We start from the raw sequence: 25,616 nt of genomic DNA on the forward strand, positions 1-25,616 counted from the left end.
TTTTCCCTCTCTTTGGGCAGCATCAACAATGTCCAGGATGAAAGCTGGCATGAACTTGAGCTCCCAGCCTCAGCATGACCTGAACTATGTATCTAAATGATTTGGATGGGCATATAGAAGACACACTTACTAAATTTGCGGACAACAGCAAAATTAGAAGCTTAGTAGATAGTAAAAAAGGCTTTCTAAGATTTAAAGGGATCTTGATCAAATGATCAAATGAAAAATTGCAGATGGAGTTCAATCTGGATAAATATGCAGCACTGCATTTTGGTACAACAAAAAAAGAATAGGGCGTATACAATTAATGATAGGGCCTTGGGTAGTATTGTAGAACAGAGGGGCCTAGGGGTGCAGGTACATATTTCTTTGAAGTTTGTGTCACATATAGAAAGTTAGTTAAAAAGGCATTTGGCACGCTTGCCTTCATTGTTCAATTCTTTGAGTACAGGAGTTGGGAAGTAATGTTGAAGTTGTACAGGACATTGGTGAGGCCTCTTCTGGAATACAGTGTCCAGTTTTTGCACAGAAGGTAGTTTGCATGTGGATTGAACTTCCTGAGGAAGTGGTGGATGTGGGTTCAGTTGGAATGTTTAAAAGTCATTTGGATAAGAACATGAATAGGAATGGTTTGGGGGAATATGAGGCAGGAGCAAGCAGGTGGAACTAGTTTAATTTAGGATTATATTTAGCATGGACTGGTGGGACCGAAGAGCCTGTTTCCATGCTGTATGGCTGTATGACCATGACACCTGGTCTCAGAGTGGATTCTAACTCCCTGCCTCAGGGTGAAGCTTGGAGTGATCTGGATTGGCAGGACTGTTATTCTTAATTCATACTTCCTTGTTTTCTCATTTATTGCTGGACTTCTTATTTCTTTATTTTTCTAATTCTTTCCCTAAGAATGTGTGCTTAAGAATCTGTATCTTGGTACCTAAGATGGCGCCGTAAGTGGTGACGGAGCTCACATGAGTATATGTGACAATAAGTCTAATTCTAAATTCCAATTCAAAATTCTCCTTTGCAGGCTGATGTTTCTTCTGCATTGTCCACGCCTAAGGTGGTAGACTCCTGCCTAGGAACCAATCAAATTGAGGGGTAATAGATATAGAACATTTACTTAGAGAGTAGTAGGGGCGTGGAACACACTGCCTGCAACAATAGTAAACTCGCCAACTTTAAGAGCATTTAAATGCTCATTGGATAGGCAAAAATGGAGTAGTGTAGGTTGGATGGGTTTCAGACTAGTTTCACAGGTTGGTGCAATATCGAGGACCGAAGGCCTGTATTGTGCTGTAATGTTCTATGTTCTAAGTGATTTTTAGCATGCTGAACCTTCCTGAGCCCACAGCACTGGTCAATCAACAAAAGGACTGTCTCTGGATAAAACTATCCTGAATACACACACACTGAGAACCATTCTGTTTAGCATTCTTCCTCACAGCTTGAATAAGGCAGCATTATAGAAACAACTCTCAATGAGTTGCAGTCATTCGATTTTAAAGCTGCAACATCATCTTCTATGGACTCTTTAGTTGAAGTAGTATCTGTTTCCCTTTTTATAGTCCACAGTCCAAAAGACAAAAGTGTTTGTTACAATAGGGTCCATATCCAAAGAAATTTGGTCTTGTAAGAAACTTCCTATTTTCTGTTCTTGTTCCAAAAGATTACCTTATTATCAGTGATTTGTTTACAATTTACAGTTTCACTGTTGGAGTGAATTTACTTTGACCATATCAGGGATATGTAATTAATGATGTGCGATACTTGTAGATATCCCCTGTTGACCCTGAACGCATTCTTTGCTGCATTGAGAGGAGCTATGAATTATTCAAATCCATCTCTTCCATTCCGGCTAAAACTCATTGTAATTGCACCTGAGCTATTCAATAATGGCAGTCTTTATACATCTCGGACAGAAAAGGTCTCTACTCCAATTCTGCATCGGTAAGTGATCATTAGGAGGGCAGAGGAAATGTTCTAAGGGCAGTCTGAAAGACTTCTTAAACAAAGGCAACACTCTGACTGACGTGGAAATCGCTTGCTCTAGAACACATAAACTGGAGAAGAAGCATTTTCATAGATGCAAACCATTTTGAATATCATCATTTGGAGTATGTGTAGGTCAAGTGCAAGCAGCAAAAAGAGCACACAGGATCCAGAGTGTCTTATTCACCTGCTTCTCCAAACATCACCTGCACCACCTGTTGCAGAGTTAGCGGCTCCAGGATTGGACTATTATGCCACCACAAACCCCCATCCTGAAATGGAAAGAAGTCATACTTGACCCTGAGGGACTACCAAAGAAGAAAAAGATGGCCTAGTAAATGAACATGAAGATACCTATATGCTTATAAAAATTCTGGCAGTCATAGAATGTCCACTTTTGCAGAGTTAGGAACGTTTCAGGATGGAGTTGCTCTGTCATTGACTTGGAAATCTGATAACCGTGTCAGAAACTGCCTAGCAGGTTAATTCCAAATCCCCAGAAGTGTCTTTTTTTAGTCATATCTCTCAGACCACTGCTTTGTTTTCCAAAAGTATATCACTTCATCTGTTTTCCCTTTCAACAAATATGAATGAGCTTACCACTTCAATCAGGTTACAGGATTCTTTTGGCTGTGCTCAGGCCTTTATCCAGTACTGTTTCTTTCAAATGGAAAGGGATGCCATATCATGAATATGGTGTAAATGTCCATGATATTCCAATGGAATATAGAATCTTATATTCCTAAAATGGAATATGTTGAGCTTACGTACGTCAGGCAGTATCTCTGGAGAGAAAAGAGTTGTTTTTTCTGGTCAGTAATGTTTCATAAAAGTTGGAATATAATAGATCACGAATAATGAGAGAAGCAGGAAAAATGTAAGAAGTAAGAAAGAAATAGATTTCTAATAAGGTAGAAGGCATGGATGATTGAATGACAGAAGTGTGGAAGGGCAAAACAGGAACGGGATAATGGAAGAATCAAAAGATGTGTCCGGCGAAAGTATAAATAGGAATAACAAGAACAATCAATAGCTGCCTTCTGAAAAGATCCCATGGTTATGATCTAAAATAGTTGAATGCTTGTCCAGTCTGGAATGCTGTACATTGTTTAATCAAAAGACAAGATATTGTTTGTTGAGCTATACAACCCAGACAGAGGGCAGACTTACCGATCAATACTGTTCTTTTGAAGAGCCATTTTTTGGACCTATTGCCTTTTTCCTTATATCCCATAAGTTTGGTCCCTTCAGGAATTGATCAGATTCTCCTTTGAACGCTGAAATTGTGTGAATATCCACCATAATATCAGGCAATCCATTGCAAATTTTAGTAACTCATTGCAAAAATAAATTTTTCTTTCTGTTGAATTGCAATCTGTGGTTATTGATCTTTTCGCCAATGAAGCCTGTTCGTTTATTAGTTTGGAAATCTTCCATAATTTTAAAAACCTCTGTCAGATCTCCTCTTAGCCTACCCTTTTCTATATAGAAAATCCCAGGTTCTCCAATTGTTCATACAATTGTAATTATATTATATTTATTCATTGGAACTATTCTAATAACTCTCTTCATTCCTAAGATATATAACTTACTCATTTTCTGCACTGAATTCCATTTACCTTGTGTTCGTCCATTCCACCAACTTATCTATCATCTTGAAGTCTTTCTCACTGCTAACTACACTTCAGACCTTTGTTTTTACAAAGTAATGGCATGAGATGGGAACAAGTGTACAGTAATGGTAGGAATAAAGAAAGCAGAAATTTAAAATCAGCTTAGGTTTATATTATGATTGACTGCAACAATTTAGGCATCCACCTACAGAGTTGGAATGGAGAGAGAATTAAAATAATAGGCAAATGGAAGCTTGTGGAGGGAAAGGGGGTATTCTGCAAAATGCTTATCTAATCTGAGTTTGGTATCCCCAATATAGAGGAGACCACATCATTAGTAGAGAAAATATTTGACTAAATTGAAAGAAATATAAGCAATTCTCAGATAATTTGCAAAAAAGTAATAGGACTTTAAATCATGAGAAGAGAGAAACTGGATTGGTCCCTTGCATAAAAAAAGTACCGTAGGAAGAGGAGGGTTTGTTGAGGATGTTGGAAAGTGGACCTAGGTGTACTATGCACGGACTATTTCTGTCTGAATACTGAAAAGGGAAAGTACTTGGGGTTATGACAGCAGAAGGATACCCGTCCTGTCTGCCATGGAAACAATGTCACAAAAATCCTCCTCAACCATCACCTCCCAGTGGCTGAAGAATTCCTGCCCCAAGTGTCAGTGTGACTTACACCAGTCGCGAGGCATAATGTACATGATTTACAGTGTGTAAAAAATTCAGGAAAACTGTAGGGAATAAGACTAACCTCTGTACATGCCTTTTTCAATCTCTCAAAGGCTTTTGTCAACTTTGAGAAATTGAATATCATCTTCAAATTTGTCAGCTTAAAGAAATTTGCCACCATTCTCTGCTACATATCCAATCTGAGTTCAAGCAGGGCTGTATCCTTACATCAAAATTCTTCTCCCTCGCTCTCATCACAAGACTCCATCCAATGTCCATAAAGTTCCCATCAGGGTGGAGCCATCCTATACGGTAAGTAGGAAACTGTTCAACCTTCACCTCCAAGCAACAGCCAAGACCATCCCAACTTCTGTCATCAAGCTGCAATGTGCAGATATTGCCTGTGTGTGTGCATGTTCAAACGTTATGCAACAAACTATCGTCTGTGCATTTACCAAGGTGTATGACAAAATTTACCTCAGGCTAAACATCCAGAAAACACAAGTTTTCTATTAGCCTGTTTCTCCCACATAACATTGCCTATCAACCATCAAAATCCTTAGTGAGGTCCTGGACAACGTTGATCATTGCCCATAACTTGGAGCCTCCTCTCATATGAGCAGATGTGGAAGATAAAATTGACATCATTTCCAATGCACAATTGAATACTTCTAATGGCTGAGGAACAGAGCTTTTGAAATCTAAGACCTCAAACCCAGAATCAAGTTCTTGATCTACAGAGCAGCTATGATCCCCATTTGCCCATATGTGTCAGAAACATGGGCCATGTATAACAGATATCTCACATCCATGGAGAGTTATCGCCAGCGCTGCCTTCACAAAATCCTGCAAATCCACTGACAGGGTAGACAGTGTCTGAGATTGAGGATGAGGCTTCTAATGGAGACTGACTGCTCTCTGACTATGAATCATAGTGCTATCTTTGACATTTAGTGAACTTATCCCTCAACAAGCAGGGAAGATTCAGAATGCCACTGTTTAGGTGAATTGCAGTGATTAAAAATTGCATGGGCACAAAGGGTGTGGTCTTTGGATGAATATCCACCAAGTGGCAAGTTAATGATGTGAGACATGCCATGGGATTAGGTATGCAATTAATGCGACAGATTTGGTGAAGTAGGGTGAGAGAACTCACTCAGTGCAACTTGGATTTAAGCAAAAGATCATAAGATTGTATCTCTTTCAGATTCTCAAGATATCTTAAAGTAGTTCACAATGCACAAATGACATTTGAAGCAAAGCCATTGTAGTGCTTCACTGTCACTAGTAATTTCTGAATTTTCAGTTTGCTTTGAATGAATTGATTCTGATATTAATCAATAAATTAGTACTTTACATAGGGAAGATAATTTGAGATTATGATCATCTTGCAAATACTATTTCTATACACAAGAAATAATATGGGCATATACATCTGTGGAGAAAGCATCTAGCCCTGTGGCATACTTAAATATTTGCAAAACGTTAGAATTTTGAGTTGTATATGTTTACATCTCATCTTAGTAGCATCTGATTGCAGACTTCGCAGAAGTACAATTTGTGTTGACATCAGTGAAAAATTTTCATTGCCCTTCTGATGAGGGAAAATCCCTTAAACAGTTCATCATTATTATTGAATTACATAAATATAACAAGAGAAGATAATTAAAAAAATGCTTGGCAACCTAATTGCAGCTTTGACACTTGCATAAATCACTCGTAAAAGTATTCTCTGCATTTAATTTCCTTCACTGTCTTTGTTCATTAAATCACATTGAATGTGTCTTCTGTAATTAGTATTCACAATGTAACATTTATGCCGAAATATATCCATATCGTGGTTATAATGATTGTGGTCAGCAGAAGTATTATCAATAGCTTTTTAATGGTTGAAGTGTTCTTTGCTCAGCTGCATATTGCTTCTCCAGAGAAAATTAACTATCTAGGTAGGACAAGGCTACTTCTGGGATATTGACTAATTAAAGTGAGCCAGGAGAAAGTGAGGACTGCAGATGCTGGAGATCAGAGCTGAAAATGTGTTGCTGGAAAAGCGCAGCAGGTCAGGCAGCATCTAAGGAGCAGGAGAATCGATGTTTCGGGCATGAGCCCTTCTTCAGGAATCATCGACGTTTTGGGCATGAGCCCTTCTCCTGCTCCTTGGATGCTGCCTGACCTGCTGCACTTTTCCAGCAACACATTTTCAGCTCTAATTAAAGTTAGCCATCATGTGAAATTGAGGAAAGGTTTCATTAAACTTCAGTTGAGCTTGCGTTAAATTCACTAACACTGCAATTTTATTAATTTGGTAGTTTGAACTTTTCCTTTCCTTATTGGGCCAATCAAATTAAGTTTGTACATTCAGAAGATCTAAGATCATCTAATCAATGTCCTATTCAGTGTTTTTAGGGAAGAAAATTAAGGATCATAAAACTTCTAAGCAGAAGAATTGTGGTTAGAATTTACTGCATTTAGACTTTCCTAATCTCTGCTTTGACTTTTTGAACTGTACAGCAAAAAAGGCTGGATCTCCTAATTTCACTTCATTTTTAACTTTTCTGTAGTTACTGTGCGTAATTGGTCAGAAATGCACACCATCAGAAAATGCTATTTTGGTTGTCCTTGGAATTCAAAAACAGAAAACATAGTTAATTTCCCCACCTGACATTTTTACCAAAGTCCTACCTGATACTGTTTTTTTTCAGATGGAATCCAATACCTGATCCTTGGCTTGATTTGATAATGTCTGTTCATTTACCTTCCCTGATCTGAGCTCAGTGTCATGCCATTATGTTAGCGTATTTGAGACATGATCGTCATTTGCTCCAGGATCAATATGTTGTAAAAGGAAGTGCTTGCATTGCACCCTTTATGACCTTTAAGACCCTCCAAAATGCATTTTAGCTGACAAAGTACTTTTTAAGTATTGTCACTTTTTATTTTTCTGTATTTTTGTTTGGGGACTCAAATGGGAAAAGAATGAGTTTAAAATTCAAGGATTTATGAGGATTGCTACATGTTTTAAAAACAAATACCCAGAAACTTCTTATAAATGCTGTTATAATGGCTGAAGATTTAGCTGCAACAAGTCACTATTTGATCTGTGAACTAATGACTGGTTATTGATGACAAAGGCCTTCTGCCTGCCAATGACTGTGATTGACTTCCAGCTGGTTTGCGAGTGTGAAAGAATGATGAAGAAGTAATTGGATCTCAGCAAAGGCAGCTACTCTTTTCATTCCAGTAAACTACTATCAGTAGTGTGAAACAAGCCAATTTATTTTTTCTTTCACTGCTTCCAGATGCTCTTATGTAAATTAATAAAGATATTTATAAGGGTAAAGCAGTCACCTTATGCCTCTTGAAAACGAGTAAAAGTATCTGGAGCTTTCTGATCAGCAAGAAGATCATCTCAGAATACTCTGTAGGCAGGAATCATTGAACTGCCTCCTCAGTCTTTTGTGTTTGTATGTGTGTGTAGAAGGGTAGTTTATAAGGATGTCTTGATTTCTATTATGCTATGCCGGTGAGGTATGATAATATATTAAGTATGGCAGCCAGTTTGCACACAGCAATCTCTCAACAACATTGTGATAAAGGGATATAGGCCAAAGGCAGAGGTATGGAGTTAGCCACAGATCAGCCATGATCTCATTGAATAGTGGAACAGGTTCAAGGGGCTGCATGGCCTACTCCTGTTCCTGTATTCCTACTCATCTTGATGTCACGTGGAGTGAATTGAATTGGCTGAAGACTGTCTTCTTTGATACTGGGACCTATGGACAAGGCTGAGATGGATTCCACACTTGGCATCTGTGGCTGAATATTGATTTGAATGTTTCAGCCTTATCTTTTTCACCGATGTGTTGGGCTCCCTTGTTGTTGAGGAAGAGTATATTTGTGGAGTCTAAATTTGAACATTTAGAAAAACACATTCACTGGTTAGTGTGTAAATCATTTGGCAGAGACTTAAAATCTGATTATTATGAGCACCTGTTTCTATGTGCTCTGTAAGCAGATTTAACATACCACAAGTACTGTGTTTGAACAAGTTTCATAGATTCTAATTTAACGATAGATCTTAACAAAATCCTGACTCAGGGCTGGCATCACATCATAGTTTGGATTTGCATCCTTTTTAATTTTAATTCTAGTTTTTGGCCATGTTTTAATTCTGAATTGGCACATTTAATTAAGTTGCTTCAGTAGGATAATACAAAGAGAGCATGTTTGTATCAATACAATGCATTGAGGTAAATCTTATTTTGTAACTTAAACTATACTGAGATCAGTTTTAAAATCCACAATGTAACTTTATGATGTTAGGGCATTTTATTCGAATGAAATATTGTGCAAACAACTGCTAGAATAGGATAAATTTTATAGATTTTGGTCTTTCAGTTTTAAGAAACATTTTCATAGAAGTTCAAGTAACATTTTTTTAAAAATCTTAGCTTTCTTAATGAATAATCTTGTAAAATTATTTCAGTTTGATGAAAGCCACTAACATTTTATATTTAAAATCATCATTTATCTAATGTTATTAATGTAGTACATTTTCCAGATGCCTTACAGAGATAAGTTAAAAAATTAAATAAAAATCATACTTGATGTCAGGGACTTTGAGTGGGGGCAGAGAAAATTTAACAGATTAGAGATTTTAATTAGTAGGTTAGTTTGGAAAAGCTGAGTTGTTGTTCTTGGAGCAAAAGAGATTTTGGGGAGATTTGATAATATATTCGATTATGACAAACTTAGATAAGATACATGAAGGAAAGCTGTTCTCACAAGTTGATGGTACAAGGACTAGGGAATACAGATTGGGCAGGATGTAGGATGAACCTTTTAACAAAGTGAGTTATATGGCTTGTGGTAGAGAGCTATGGGGATAAAGCAGGGAATGGGATGGACTTGATTACTCTGCAGAAAGCTGATATTATCCATGAACCAAATGACTGCCCCCTGTACTGAAATTACTCTGAAATTGCATTTCAATGGGAATTTTCCAAAGTTGAACATGAACTTGGAGCAGGAGTAAGCTATTTGATATCCCTGATAACCTTTGAATCCCTTATTGATCAAGAATCTATCTAGTACTATCTTAATACTTGTAGAAGACTAGTTGAGAATATGCTGTTTATAATTCTCCTTAGATGGAACTATCATCTAGTTCAAGGAATTCCTCTGTTAGTGAAGTAAATATAGTCTTGGCTGGTGAAAGGCTTTTGAATACATTCAGGTTGAGTTACATAATTGCAGTTTGCGATTGTGGTAGAGAGCTATGGGGATAAAGCAGGGGAATGGGATGGACTTGTTTGATACCTGATATGAGATTGTTGGATGTTTGAAATTTTCCTTAGTTTAATGAATGACTTATAATAAAAGAAATGCTCAGGCTGCGGTCAATTGAGGTTTCAGGCACAATTCAAAGTACCATTATATCACGAGCTGTCCCTAATAGTACAATAGAATCCTCTGTTTTGTGTTTAGAAGAAAATGGAGATATGGATCAGAGAGGGCACTGTATTGGTGTCAAAAATTTTCAGCCCAGTGATGAATATGTTAGTGACTGAACCTTTCAGTTGTGCAGGGTTGCATAACTGCAGTGTGTGGAAATACTACCTAGATTATCTGAGTAATAAGAATCAGCCCAAAGTTAAGGAATTTGAGAGTTCTACCAATTTCAGATTTGGGCATGGTGAGACATTAACGTCTTTAGTAATATTCATTTCTCGTAAAATTTATAAGCAGAATCTCTTTTCCCACTCCTCAGTGGGGTTTTAAAGGCAAGTCATTTTTTCTCCTACCGATTTTCCTCAATTTTCTTCTGTCAGTGAAGGTTGGTAGTTTGGGCAGGGATTAGAAGTAAGCTCAGCCATAAAATTTTCACCTTTTTCTTCAAAACAAAGGCATAGTCAACTTGGAACTTTTCTTCCTCCTTTTCCATTACTGCATTTTGCTTTCTGCGTTGTTCCTCAGATTAACTAAGTAAAATGTATTTGGATGAACATTCTGGAGTAAAGTCCCAGATTGTCTTAAAATAACCAAAACATTATTGTCCTCATTTCTTAGTTAATACTTTCCTTGAGTTATGTCAACTGTAGCCTGTCTCCAGATGTTTTCACAAACCTGTTAACATTATCTCATCCACTTATTGTCACAAGATTGCAGGGCTCACTTGCACCATGAACTTTGCTGGAAAAAATCTTTTTAGTGCTTCTCCCATATGTCCTCATGGTATTTTTCAGAAAATTTAACTTCTGTCAAAAGTTTAACTCAATACATTTGCATAGTCTGATAAGTTAAATGCCAGTAGACATTGAGACACTTCCATTTCGAATTACTCTAGTCTTTTGAATGATCTACTGAATTCATTTATGTTTTCTTTTGTGGAGCTACCTTCACTATTCCTGAATACACTTTTAGTGGCCGCCAAGTCATGGAGTTGGACATGAACCTGGAGCTTCTAGCTCATTGGCAGGAATTTTACACTTTTTGCCACAAGACCTCTAGGTTAAATGGATATGGGATGCAAGGATGAAAGAAGCAGTAAGATTTCAGTGGTCACCTAGACTGACAGGCTGAGGTTATAATTTATTCAATGGAATATTACCTATGTTGCATATTCCATGCTAAATTGAATTGCTAACTCATAACCAAAATGCAAAATACCTGCATATACCCCTGGGGATGGACAAAGTAACTGTCTTCTGTCTGACGGAGCAGGTCCTACTTGTACATGATGTGAGGCTCTTCAACAGGCAATTACATTAATCAGTTTAAAGACATCTATAATCATGGGATTCTGTGTGTGAACCGCATGCAGTGACAAGTAAACCAAAAACAAATCTTAACCGCAATAATCTTGATCAATGTCATTCATCATTACAAATTGGTCACCATGGTCTCTATGAAGCAACTTACAAGTGTCAACTGCAATCCATAATTGCTAATGATATTCCAAGGTTTCATCGGCTGCACAAGAGCATGGAACTGTATTCCTCTCACAAGGTAATGTAAGTATTTGACAATATGTTCTTACATGTAATGATATCTTTGGTAGGTGATGTGGAGATTATGAGCGAGTTAGGGAGAGAAAGCCGTACTGCTTGTCCATTATGCTTCACGGCTTCTGTTGCCTACACCAGAATAAGGTCTATTATATCAAATCTCAATGAACGAACATACCATGGCTCTTGTTTGTGGTGTCCTTCGTGTCCCACTGTATCAATGACTATAGTTACTGTGCTTCTGATGCAAATACTGACTGCTCAAAATACCCTTTCTCTCATTTTCCAAACAATGGTTCATATTAAAAACAGCATGTTTCTTAGCTTGTGCTAATCTGCTTCGTAGTAATGCCTATTTGGAAGTTGAAGCTAAATCGAAGCCCATTAGCCTCGAGTCATGCTAGTTTGGCGATCAGTAGAGCTTTGAAGATTCTTTGGTCTAAATTTATTTCTGATGTGGAGATGTCGTTGTTTGACTAGGGTGGACAGAGTCAGAAGACGTATAACATCAGGTTATAGACCAACAGATTTATTTGAAATCACGTGTTTTTGGAGCACTGTTCCTTCACTTGACAAAGGAACAGTGGTCTGAAAGCTTGTGATTCCTTACCTGGTGTTGTGTGACTTTTGACTTTGTCTCAGTTTACCTCTTTTTTTATCTGTGTTTTTAACAGCTGCAGACAGTTAGAGTAAGTAAATTCCCTGGAAAAGTTGGATTTCTCATTTGAACTAAGAGTAGAACTAAAAGAAGGTGTATCAAGACAGTGAGCTGGGTGATGAATTTATCTGCAGCATATAACTGCCAACCAGGTTTCCTAAATGGAAATAGTCCCGTTTGGCCTGTACACATCTAAATCTAAACCTGAGTTCAAATTCTAGCTGATGCATATTGTCTGTGGAAGATCTAAAAACGTAGCGCTGTATTTTGCCTTGGAGGTCATACTGATTTCCAAGGAGAGACTGATGAGATGAATAGTATATGGCCTTTGGTAGAATTGCATTCAACAGCTTAGGTGGCCTTTTCTAATTCCAAGCATGTTTGATAGAAATGTTTCGAAATGGAAAGGGCATCCCCAAAATAAAAGTAGCTAAGGGATTGCAGCCTTATTTTTACAAGCAATTTAATTTTCTTTTAAATCAGAACTTCTGCCAAATGAATTTTATTTATCATCTTTTCTCTGGGTAGTTGTGAAGAGGTGGTTAAAAAAATTAAGAAATAAACTAAGATAAATTTGAACTAGCTTTAACATTGCAAATTTAGATGATTAATTATCATTACTACAATATCAAACGCATGTTTTTAAAGACTGATTTTTGAGAATTGTTTCATTAGATTTGTCTAAATGTTTCTGCACAAATACAAGAACTTGATAATTCTTGTTGTAAAATGAAGTTGTATTTGAAACTTAATAGCAGTACATTTTTTATTTATTGAACCATGCATGAGAGAGATGTAAATTAATACTTTCTCCCAGATCCTGCTGTTAATTGGTAGTTCTCACAGGTATCCATATTTCTTTTAGTACATGTTCTTCTAGTGAACTCTCCTTTTTGATAAGAATGTCAGTTATTATATGTATTTTGATGGTGGTTTGACACCTCAAAAAGAAACTATTTGCATTCCAATGACTGAGTAACCAAGGAAGCTGTATGTCATAAGAATTGTGATGATGACATGTGCTTTGACAATTCTGGTTTGTGGCAAACTGTTGAAGCAGTTCTTCTTTTACATTTTTGTGAAGACAATATAGCATTTACTTATTGTAAAAGCTTATATTTTTAAGTCATGAACTTAAATAGTTTTTTGCTTGTGATAAGTGGAAAACATGTTCTGTGTCTGTGGCTCAGAATGTAGTTAATCTACAGATTTGAAATACAGCACTACGTTTGTGTGGTGTGAAAGCTGAAAGAATGGGACATACATAGACCTTAAAACAAAATGTTTTAGATTACATAAAACGTTTTGAAGATCAAATGAGGTGAGAAGCCGGACAAATGTTTAATATGGCAATGGGGATCGTTTTAGCGATAGCGACCACAACAAAGCATGATTCAGATTTGTTCTGGACAAGGAAAAAGGTGGTCTGCAAAAGATGGGAGTAGGCAGATTTTAGTCAAATGAAACAGGATCTGGCCAAAGTTGACTGCTCCTTGCAAGTAAGTCTACAGCTGAATAGTCAGGAGCATTCAAAAAAGAGCTGAGGAGAGTACAGGCCCAACGTGTACCCTTCAGAGGGAAATATAGGAGCAATAAGTTCAGAGAACCCTGGGGATCTAGGACAATTCAGGACTGGATATGGAAGAAAAGGACTTTTAGCATGTCCAAAGGGAACAATTCAACTGTGGCCCTCAAGGCATACAGAAAATGCAGGTGGGAACTTAAAGCAATTTTAAAAAGGGGGCATGAGAAAGGACTTATGAACAGGATTAGGGAGATGAGGGAAGTTCAGTTGATATCGTTTGTATGGATTTTAGCAAAGCATTTGACAAGGTTCCACAAAGGAGACTGACTGAGAAGGTTAAAGCACATTGAATTGAGGGAAACTTGGCGAGATGGATCAGTAACTGGAAAGATGTGATCACACTAGAGGGGGTACAAAGGAAGTTCACCAGGATGTTGCCTGGAATGGAGAAACTAATCAATGAGGAGAGACTATATAGGCTTTGACTGTTTTCTTTAGAGGAGTAGTCTGGGGGATGGATGGGGGGTAGGCATATTTGAGATGTATAGGATTATGAGGGGTATGGGCATGGTGAATAGAGAGCAGATCTTCTCCTTGGTTGAGGGGTCAATCAAGACAGGGTATAATTTTAGGATATGGGGCAGGAGATTCAGGGGGATTTGGGGTAAAAATTATTTCACTCAGATGGTGGGAATCTGGAATGCACTGCCTGGGAAGGTAGTGGAGACTGGAATCCGTACAACCTTTAAAAAATACTTGGATAAGCACTTCAAATATCATAACATTCGAGGACATGGTACAAATGCAGGAAATTGAGATTGGTGTATCTTCAGTGGTAGTTATGTTGGTGCAGACTCGATGGGCCAAAGGGCCTTTCTTGCGCTGTATGAATCTGAATCTCTGATGGATACAGTGATTTACAAGACTCTGCATGCAAAGACAGACCAATGTTATGTAATGCTTTTCATTACCACCAAACATGTCAGTACACTTTACTACCAATGAAGTGCATTTGAAGTGTATTGACTGTTGGAGTATGGCAGCTATTCTGTATACAGCAAGCTCATACAATTATAATTACCAGAGTAATCCATTTTTGCAACGTTGATTTTTTTTTAAAACCTAGAGTCTTGTATCTCAAGAGAGTGATATTAACTGAGCAACAGCTGACATTAAAAACTTAAAGATGCAAATGGTTTTGGATAAGTATATCAAGTGCATGATATTGACATTTAAAATAGTGGTGATAATTAGTTGACACAAACGACTATCTTATGTATGCAATATAGTAGGTGTTCATGTTGCATGTCAAAGCAACTTAACATCTTGGTTCTAATCAACACATTCAGAGATGTAAATACACACCTCTGGAGCAGGTGGGACTTGAACTCAGACCTTCTGACACAGTAGTAAGGACACTACTACTGCACCACAAAAATTCTCTTTGTATTATTTGTAGATGTTTTCTAATCAACCTGTTCAGAAACGTTATTTACACATCTCTGGAGCAGATAAGATGCAAACCCAGATCTCCTGATCAGAGGTCAGCACTACTTAAGTTACAAGTTGTTTACTAATCGACATAATGCAAACTTATTCAGCTATAGTAATTGTTAGGATCCCTATGGAAACCAAAATCAATAAAATTCAATATGAAATAAAACAAATTATATTCAAAAGAGGCCATAAATTAGACCTTAATGAATTGATATAAACAAGATAGGTTTCTTATATTTCTCAGTTAACCCTCTTAGCATATATGTGACACCATGTGCAATCCTTTCCATCTCTCCAGTAGAATTCAACTATTCTTTATCAAGCAGGATTTGATCACTAGCTAACGTCTGCCAGCAACATTTATTCCATTTTAAGTTCCAGGGATATTATTGACATTGAAAACACAGCTCTGCAACATGTCCTTTTGTCTTTTGTACAGGATAGGCCTGCTGCATAGTTTCCCAGTGTCACACCCATTTAACTACTCAATGCAAACCTGGTAGAAGATATAGTTGGCTTCAGTTTTAAAAAAACAGCACCAATCGCCTCCATAAAAACCAACAGAACTGTTGTAAATCAGAAACAAAAACAGCAATTGCTGGAAAAGCTCAGCAGGTCTGGCAGTATCTGTGGAAAGAAATTGGAGTTAATGTTTGGGGCTAGTGGGGAGGGGTCACTAGATCCGAAATGTTAACTATGCTTTCTCTCCACAGTTGCTGCCAGACCTGCTGAACTTTTCCAGCAATCTCTGTTTTTGTTACCAATCCCTATCATATGCCTTGACTGTATTTTTTTAAAGGCTTCTGTCTTTTCAGCTGGCTCTCTCACAGTTTTAAAGCCACTGTTCTGAACCATGGCTGAAACCTGATTTTTCATTTAGCTCTGTTTCCCAAGGAATCAACCTGTTCAGAGGGGATTTGAACTTTGATCTCCCTCATCCAAGCTGGTACACTACCAATGGTCCATAAGGGGGCTTTATGAATGTATTCAAAAATGATGAAATCTTGAATTTCAGATGCACTGGATTAGACGTAGTTATGACAGTAGTATTCAAGCCTGGAGATAACTAAGCTCTGTATGAATGTTTGAATAGATGAACGGGTAGGCTTTCTCAATTTAACTGAAGAAAAATTATTTGAGTTTACTTTGCATTTAGGTAAACTAGATATTGTTATCTCAAGATTTATTTTACATAAATATTTTTAGGGCACTGCCCTTTGGCAGCAGCATGTATTTAACAGAAAAGTAATCTTTTATTGTGTTCATGTTCAGCTGGAAAATTGGAAGAAACATCTAATCTATAAAACCTCTTCTTGAATCAGTTAAGCTGAGGAGAGCCTGGCACCAAGCAACAAATGGACTACAGTTTTATCATTTCCTGATGAAGGGCTTTTGCCCGAAACGTCAATATTCCTGCTCCTTGGATGCTACCTGACCTGCTGTGCTTTTCCAGTACCACTCAGTTTTATAGTCACCATCCAGATATTGCGAGCAATCACAACTTATTCTCATGAGACCCCGGATCAAAAGTTGTCCTCTTCGAATTTGTTGTTGTGGACCTTGAGGTGGCTAAATAGTCCAATGCTGTGCCACAGGTAGCATAGATAGCGTTTGCTGAAGTGGGTGGATGCGATGCACAGGATTTCACATGCTCTTTCCACTGTTTGTACTTGGCCTGACATAGATACTGTAATTGTGATTGCTGCTGCTTCAGTTTTGGCCATGACATTCCCACAAATTGATGAGGATATTGCATTTTGCTAGGGATACTTTAAAGGGTATCATTGAAGTGTTGCCTCTGCTTTGGTAACGACTTACCATGATGAAGCTTGAATACAGACTTGATTTAGAAATCTTGTCAGGTCTGTCCAGTGCAGCTGATTATTAGCTCAATACTAGCAATGTTGTCTGGGGTGCTGTGAGGCATTACTTGTCATTTTTTGGAGTTTAAGTTGTCTGCCATATATTGTCAGTGTATCTGATGCATACAGCTATGTTGTAAATACTGCTGCCCTATAGAATGTGTTTGCTGTTAGGTTTGAGATTTTTATCATCACTCTTCCATAGAAAGGCAATGGGTGTGCTGGCACACAAGGCAATGTTGAATTTCATTGGAGTCTGTCTTTACTTGAAGAAATCTCCCAAGGTATGAGCATTGATTCAAGTTATCCAGTGATTCACTATTGTTCTGTTGTGTAGTCAGAGCAAGTTGGTCTTTGTCTTCCAGATTTTTTGCCTAAGGCCCATTCTTTCATCTCCCCTTGTGAATGCATCAGTCATAGGGTTGTATAGGTGAAAATTAAGACTGCAGATGCTGGAGACTAGAGTCAAGATTAGAGTGGTGCTGGAAAAGCACAGAAGGTCAGGCAGCATCCAAGGAGCAGGAAAATCGACCTTTCAGGCTGGAGCCCCTCAGCCTGATGAAACAGCATGGAAACAGACCCTTTGGTCCAACTTGTCCCTGCCGACCAAATATCCTAAATCAACTGAATCCCATTTGCCAGCATTTGGCTCATATCCGTCTCAATCTTCTAAGTACTCTGCGTTAATGCTTCTAATCAGTCCGAGCAGAGTTAAAAGCCTTTTGTCAAAGAAGTCTCTGCATTTTTTTGAATTTGCCTTGCTGAGAATGTTATGTCCAATGCGTCTCCTATTTGAAAGGATCAACCATGTGGAGGATTACATTGTAATTTTTATCTCTTGGAGACTTTTTTGGCTGATAATGCAGATTTTTAAAAAAGTCAAATGATATATTAAAAGAAATTTTTAAAAATAGAAATGAAACTGACTGTAAAAGACAGTTTGAGTGGATGAATTGAGATAGTTTGGTACAGAAACTTAGACACATGAAGACCTGCTAAAATGATAGATTATTGACTTGGAAAAATTATAATCAACTCCAATATATTTAGAGCATCAAATATCATGCTACTCATAATCCTATGCCATTTTATTGTCTAGAGCTGTAACACAAAAAGTGAATTGAGATTGTGCAATTTGAGCATATAACAAATTTGTGAGGATATAATAGAGATGTACAGTCGGTGCATTTATGCAAAAATGTTTCTTAGTATTTCGTACTTTGTGGTAAATATTGTTAAAACTTATTAAAGAATAAGAATTTGGATGAATTTCTTAATCTTTGGAGAACATCTATAGATTTTCAAGAGACCTTATATGAATGTGACTGTGACTGCAATAATGATTGCCCTAATTGTAAACTTGCAACTTGTGTTCTATAAAATTTAGAAATGTGAGTCATAGGAGTTGGGAAGGAGGCAGACTTGCCATTTCTGGAGTACTTTGGAGATTTGGTTATATCATCAATCACATGACAATTGATCACATGTGAGTTCATGGATGTTGGTGGATCGATCTGGGAAGCAGGGAATTTGATTTGATTTATTATTGTCACATGTACACAGATACAGTGAAAAGTAGTGTTTTGCATGCTAACCAGACAAGTCATATCTCACATAAGTATGTTAGGGGAATAGAACAGAATGCAGAATGTAGTGTTACAGCTGCAGAGGAGGATAACCTCATGTGTGAGAGATCCAGTCCTAAATCTGAAAACTGCGGGGAAGAAACTGTTCTTAAATCTGTTGGCACATGTTTTTAAACTTTTGTATTGATTGCCTGATGGAAGAGGGGAAAGAAAGAATAAGAGGGGAAGGACGTGTCTTTGATTATGTTGGCTGCTTTCCGAAGGCAATGCGAAGTGTGGATGGAGTCAATGGAAGGAAGGCTTGTTTTTAAGATTGATAGAACTGTGTTCACAACTCTAATTTCTTGCGGTCTTGAGCAGAGAATTGCCATTCCAAGCTGTGAAGCATCCAGATAGGATGCTTTCGCTAATGGAGCTATAAAAATTGGTAAAAATCATTGTGGACATGATAAATTTCCTTAGCCTTCTGAGGAAGTAGAGGTGTTGGTGTGTTTTCTTACTGTAATGTCGATGTGGTTGGATCAGGTTGGTGATATTTACTCCGAGGAACTTGAAGCTCTCAACTACCTCCACCTTAGCACTATTGATGTAGTCAGGGGCATGTCCTCCACTCTGCTTCCTGAAGCTGATAACGAGCTCCTTCATTTTGCTGATTATTGAGGGAAAGATTGTTGTCTTTACACCATGCCTCTAAATTGTCTATTACTTTCCTGTACGCTGTTTTGTTGTTTGAGATCCGACTCACTATATTGGTGTCATCAGCAAATTTGTAAATGGAGTTAGAACTGTACCGGGCCACATCATTAAAGGTGTAAAAGGAGTATTGTAAAGGGCTGAGTACACAGCCATGTGGGGTCCTGATGCTGAGTATTACCATGGAAGTGGTTTTGTCGCCTATTCTTTCTTGCGGTCTGTGGGTCAGGAGCTTGAGGATCCTGCTGCAGAGTGGGAGATCAGAGTCTGAGATCCCAGATTTTGGAGATGGGTTTGGTTGGAATTATGATGTTGAAGGTGGAGTTTAATTCAATAAATAAGAGTCTGATGTAAATGTCATGTTATCCAAGTGTTCCAGGGATGAGTATAGGTCTAGGAAGATGGCATCTGCCATAGATTCATTGTGATGGTGGCAGGTCAACGCAGTTTGGGAGCTGGAGTAGATGTGTGTCATTCCTAACCTCTCAAAGCACTTCATTATAATGCATGTCAGCCATTGGGCGGTAGTCACAAAGGTACATTGTCTGATATTTCTTTGCTACTGTAATGATAGTGATTTTCTTGAAGCAGGTGGGAACCTCACATCATTTAGTAAGGAGAGGCTAGAGATGTGTGCAAATACTCCTGTCAGCTGGGCTGCACAGGATCTGAGTGCATGACTGGGGACTCCAGCTGGGCCAGCTGTTTGCAGTGGGTTCACCCTCAAGAAGGCTAATATGATGTCTGCAGAGGTGCCTGTGGATATAGGTATAACCAAAGCTGTTGAGGCAGGTGGTATTGCTTCACTGACCTTTTGTTCAAAATGAGCATAGAATGCAATGAGCTCATTGGGAAGGATGCATTGTTGTTGGTGATTATACTTGACTTCTCTTTTTAGCCTATTATATCATGTGAGCCTTGCCACAGTTAGTATTTGTGTCTTAGCTTGGGACTCTACTTAATTTAGTATTGTCTCTTGGCATCCCTGATGGCTTTGCAAAGATCGTACCTTGATTTCACATATTGGCCAGGGTCAGCTGATTTGATGTCTCAGTCCTGGACTTTTGTAGGAAGTGGATCTTCTGGTTCATGCATGGTTTCTGGTTGGGTAGCACTCGAATTAACTTCTTTGGCACACAGTACTCTAGCATTTATTGATAATGTTTGTGACAGTTGCAGCATACTCATTTAAGTTGGCTCCTAAGTTCCTGAATGTGGACCTGTCCACCGGCTCCAAGCAATCACATAGCAGCTTGTTCCTTACCTCAGACTAGTATTGGACGACTTTCTGTACTGGATCCTCCGACTTCAATGTTTGCCTGCAAGCTGGGAGAAGAAGCACAGCCTTATGGTCTGATTTACCAAAATGCGGGCAGGTGATGGAACAGTACAATTATTCAGGGTGTTGAGACAGGAAACATGTTAGTGGTAATTTGGTAGCACACTCAATGTTGGCTTGGTTAAAATCCCCAGCTATGAACAAGGCTATTTGTAGTAGGGTGTATTTCATCAAGCATTCTTTTCACTTCCACATGGGTTTGGGATGTAAACTGCTTCAGGATGGCAGAAGTAAACTCTCTCATCAGGTAGTAGGAATGGGGCTACACTATTAGATATTCTGGATGTGTGGAGTGTAACTCATCAAGGTTGTCATGTCTGAGCACGAAGAGGGTTTGATCTGGAGGCAGAGCCTTCCACCTAGTGCCTTGTCTGAGGACACTGTGCAGTACATCAGGTGGATTGAGAAGCCCTCAGGTTGTAAAGTGAAGCAGGCGTGAGCTATGTCTCTGTTAAACAGAGCACACAGCAGATTCTCAATTCCCTGTGGTAGGTGAGTCAAGTTTTTAAGTTTAGTCATTAAGCTATTGTTTTCAATAGCTTGGATGTTTTGAGGTATGGATTGGTTGAGACTAAAAGATGGGTTTTCTGAATATTGCCAGTTGTACAACAGAGGCAGTTGAGGTATTCAGACACAAAGTTATCTGAATTGTAAATAAAATACCACTTTCCCCCTTGATTGTAAGCAGCAGTGTCAATGAGGGCACCCCTCTATGTCCAAGCGTCTGTTAACCTCTCAGAAATCTACAAACATACAAATTAGGACTGCACCTTTCAGCATGATCAAGGTTGTTCTGATTACTTCACATGTCTACCAACCTCTGTTAACATTTCACCCCCATGCATGTAAATAATTTATCTGACTTTATCTTAAAATATTCAGTTTTTTTATTTGTTTTTGAAAAGAAGAATTCCAAAGACTAATGACCCTCTGAGACAAAATTTCTGCCTGTCTGAAATGGACAATACTATCTGTCTTGCTATTGCTTGCTTCAGGCTGTTCTACTATCCCTCACCTCAGGTCTCTTGTGTTCGTATGCCGCAGCTGAATGTGGTCTGCTTTCCTTAAATCCCCAAGTCCATCTCTGGTCCACAGACATGTGACCACGTTGGTAATCTTTCCCATGCTGAGAAAAACAGCAGCCTGCGGGCCTCCTGTTCCATTCCCATCATGCCCATGCTTTTGTTTGCTTCCCTAGTAAGCCTATCAGAAATAAGTAGGGAAAGAACAACATGTGATTGGAGGTGCAGTTCCTTAATATTTCCTCCCGTTTTGTTTACAAAGTTGATGTTTCTCTGATTGATTGACCCTTGCGAATTAGGAACCTTTGGAAGGTTCCATGTATTTTGTGTTGTTTGGTGCTAAATTGGATTGAGATGCCCTTAATATGTGTGCTTCTGAATTAGAGTTAGCTTAACCCAACTACAGAAGAAAATGATTTCATTTGGTTTCTTTAATTAACTTCAGGTAGTCTCGTTTTAGAGAGAGCTTGGATAACCCTGCTGAAACTTAGATAAAATTTAGAATTTGCATCGAGTTTTAGCAAAAGATTATGAACTCCATTACTTAACAAACTCTCAACAATGTTCAAAATCACACTCAGGCCTCGTAGAATTGGAAGACTGAGCAAGCACTATGATAAATCTGCAATGAGACAAACTGTTAGAGCTGTACAAAAGAAGCCCAGTGTTTATTATCCAGCTATTGATCTTTTATTGTCACTACCACAGCATTATGTGTGAGATTATTGGTGTACTCCAAAGATTAACCTTTCTGCATTCAGGTCCAACCTTTATAACATTAAGTAAATATAGCATATTTGTTTTGGATAAACATCAACTGTATTCCTGGGGGTTATTAGTTGTACTGTGTTGGAATCTAATCTTGTCTCAAGTTAATTCATCCAAATTTCAACTATGAAGGTTACAGTATTTGATTGCATTGATAATTATTAGGGTCTATGATTCCCAGGTGTCTGTATTTATTTTGTTTTGGCTTCTTGTATGTTACAGCTTGTAAATGCAATGGACATGCAAATGCTTGCCATGCCCAAACTGGACAATGCTTCTGTACAACAAAAGGAATCAAAGGAGATCAGTGTCAGTTGTGAGTATTTCAATTCTACCTGATTGATGTCATTTTAACCACTTTTAGTCACTGGATGGAAATATCCATTACATTGGTTCCATCAGATTTAGATTTCAGAACTCATGAGGATTCTAGCAAACATAAACATTGGATCATATGAGAAACAAATACAAACAGATACAGTAACAGAAGGAAATATATTTGTGTTAAATCTATGATGGGTATTGATCTCTCTCCTCTTACCAATACATTTTAAGTCGATACATTTAGACCATTGCCTTAGCTTGTCTTTGCATAGATTACCCCTGTAAATCACAAAGCTTACTCAGTTTATAAATTTCTAATTTTGCACGTGCTGCCAGTAACAAACGTATTCTCAATTTACACTGCATTACTTAAAGATTGTGATCTATCTTAACCAATAGTAGACTTTGTCTTGTCTAGAACTAATTCAATAGCACGAGAAAATGAAGGTACATTGAATACTATTGACAAATTATTCCTCTTCTGGCTATAGTAATTCAAATGATATATATATAACATGCTGAATTAAATAAAAATAATTCAGTTATATGAGAAAGGATAATAGGTTGCTGCATTAATTAACAAAATTGGTGACTGTGTAAACAGTATCACAGTAAAAACGTGTAATATTTTTAAATTATTCCAAAACCTAATGTCTCATTATGTTTTAGTTACCTAATCATGTGTAGATTTTATTGAATAAGAATAAATTGTTGCCCAAAGCATAAATTATCCTCTTCTGCATGTAACATGAACTTTTGAATTCAATTTTTTAAAAATGATTTCTACTTCAATTTTGAATAGCAAATATTTGGATTCTTGAATTTCAGATTCTCAATCAGAATTTAATCAAAATGAGAATCCTACAGGTAACAAAGTCATGAAGACCACATTTGACCAAGTATAGCATCAAAGATCCTTAACAAAACTGAAGCCAGTGATAACAAAGGGGAAAATTCTCCGCTGATGTACCTAGCACAAAGGGAAATGTTTATAGTTTTTCGAAGTTGATCATCTCATCCCTGGATATTGCTTGGCACACCCTCCTCATTCTTGAAGAGCTTATGCCCGAAACGTTGATTCTCCTTCTCCTTTGATGTTGCCTGACCTGCTGCGCTTTTCCAGCAACACATTTTTAAGCTCTGACCCCTGTGGATCTCTACTAGGCACTGGCTGTTCTCCTGTAAAAGAGCCCTTTATCCCAAGCCTCTGCCTTCTGCCAGTCAGCTAATCCTCTATCCATGCCAGCACCCTGTACCTAATACTATGGGCTCTTATTTTATTTAACAGCCTCCTGGGTGGCACCTTGTCAAAGGCCTTCTGGAAATCCAAATAAATCATGTCTAACTTGCACATAACCTCCTCAAAGACTTCTAACAGATTCGTCGGGCATGTCCTCCTTTTGATGAAGTTGTGCTGACTCAGCCCTATTTTACCACGTTCTACTAAGTACTCTGCGTTAATGCTTCTAATCAGTCCGAGCAGAGTTAAAAGCCTTTTGTCAGTAGTGATGTCGACCTAAACATCTTCAGCTGCTTCATTGACACAGTGGCAATAGTAGATATTGTCTCCAAGATGCAATGTGGTAACTCGCCAATGCTCCACCAACATCACCTTCCAAACCCAACCTAAAATATTACTTGCCAATGTTTTTCCCTCTAATTCCATTTTGACACCTGAAAATTGACCCATCTCCTTGGTAAACATTGAGAGTTTGAAGGGAGGAAGGTAGGTGTCAGGAAATATCCTTGAGAGGTAGGGGTGAGGGAGAGAAGACCTGAGAGACTGAGGAAGGAAGACAGACTCCCTACTTTTACTGCTGCCTTGGAACTCAGGACCCCAATATTTCAGTTCATGATCCCACTTGGGATTCTAAGCACCCCTATTTTGGGAAGTTTTGACCTAGAAGAACATGGTCAGCAGACGAAATGCAACATCACCAAGTGCAAATTTCCCTCCAAGCCGCACATCCTCTTGACTTTGAACGACATCACTGCTCTTTCACAGATGTTGCATCAAAATCCTGGAACTACCCTCATAACAGCACTATAGTTAAACGCACACCAAATAGACTACAAACATTTGAGAAGACAACTTTCCACCACCTTCTCAAGGGCAATGAATAACTTTGAACTAGTCACCTTGAACTACAAACATAGACATTGTAAACAATTGTCTGGAGGTGCCGGTGTGGTACTTGTGTGCTACATCACCTGATGAAGGACAGTGCTTTGAAAGCTATTGCTTCCAAATAAACCTGTTGGATTATGACCTGGTGTTGAATGATTTTTAACTTTGTAAACAATTATCATTCTTTTAAATCTAAAATCCCATGAATGAGTAACTGGTAAAGCCATATTTATTCACGCAAATCATTGTGTGGAAGCATGTGAACAAATTTGGAAAACCTAATTGCTGAGTAGACCTTTCAGCGAAAAGAGATGCATTTCATCCACTGTTTCATTATAACAAGTCCTGACTTGATCGTCTTTCAAACGGTGAATAAATAATTGAAGAAAATTCAGGTTTTGATGCCTAATTAAGTAACCATTTTGGTGATGATGACTTGTAGTTTTCACTGTTATTGACCATAAAAGTGCTGAATGTCTAATGTTTATAGTCCATAACAGTGAAGCATAAATAATATTGAAAGGAACTGCATCCTTTAATGCTTATTGCACAGTATGACATCTGCCAGAAGAATTCAATATCATGACAATTGCGCTTAAGTCACCAGTTATAAGTTTTCTGATGATCATTTTGCTTCTGATCTTAATTTGATTTAAAAATCGACACACTTGCCCATATTGTGGTTTTATTCAGAGCAGGTGTGATTTTAACAGGCTCTAGGTTATGCCATAATTTTAAAATAATTCATTAACTGAGTACCCATTGCTCGATGTGCTCGAGAAGGTGGTAGTTAGTTGCCACCTTGAAAACCACTATAGTCCATTGGTACAGGCATACTCTCAGTGCAATTAGAGTGTTCCAGGACTTTCACCCTATTACACTGAAGGAATACCAATGTTTCCGTGTCAAGATAGTGAATGGCTTGGAG

The 25,616-nt window shown here is 38.1% G+C and overlaps 1 protein-coding gene across 1 annotated transcript in view; it reads left to right on the plus strand.

Annotated features, from left to right (window-relative positions):
- The window catches only part of atrnl1b (attractin-like 1b), a 904,204-nt gene that overhangs the window by 330,540 nt on the left and 548,048 nt on the right, over window positions 1–25,616 (plus strand). The window contains exon 20 of the mRNA XM_060841800.1: window positions 22,459–22,552. Within this exon, the coding sequence (XP_060697783.1) occupies window positions 22,459–22,552 (94 nt within the window). The remainder of the gene's footprint in view (window positions 1–22,458; window positions 22,553–25,616) is intronic.

Source organism: Hemiscyllium ocellatum, chromosome 22 (genome assembly GCF_020745735.1).
Source record: "Hemiscyllium ocellatum isolate sHemOce1 chromosome 22, sHemOce1.pat.X.cur, whole genome shotgun sequence".
NCBI lineage: Eukaryota > Metazoa > Chordata > Chondrichthyes > Orectolobiformes > Hemiscylliidae > Hemiscyllium > Hemiscyllium ocellatum.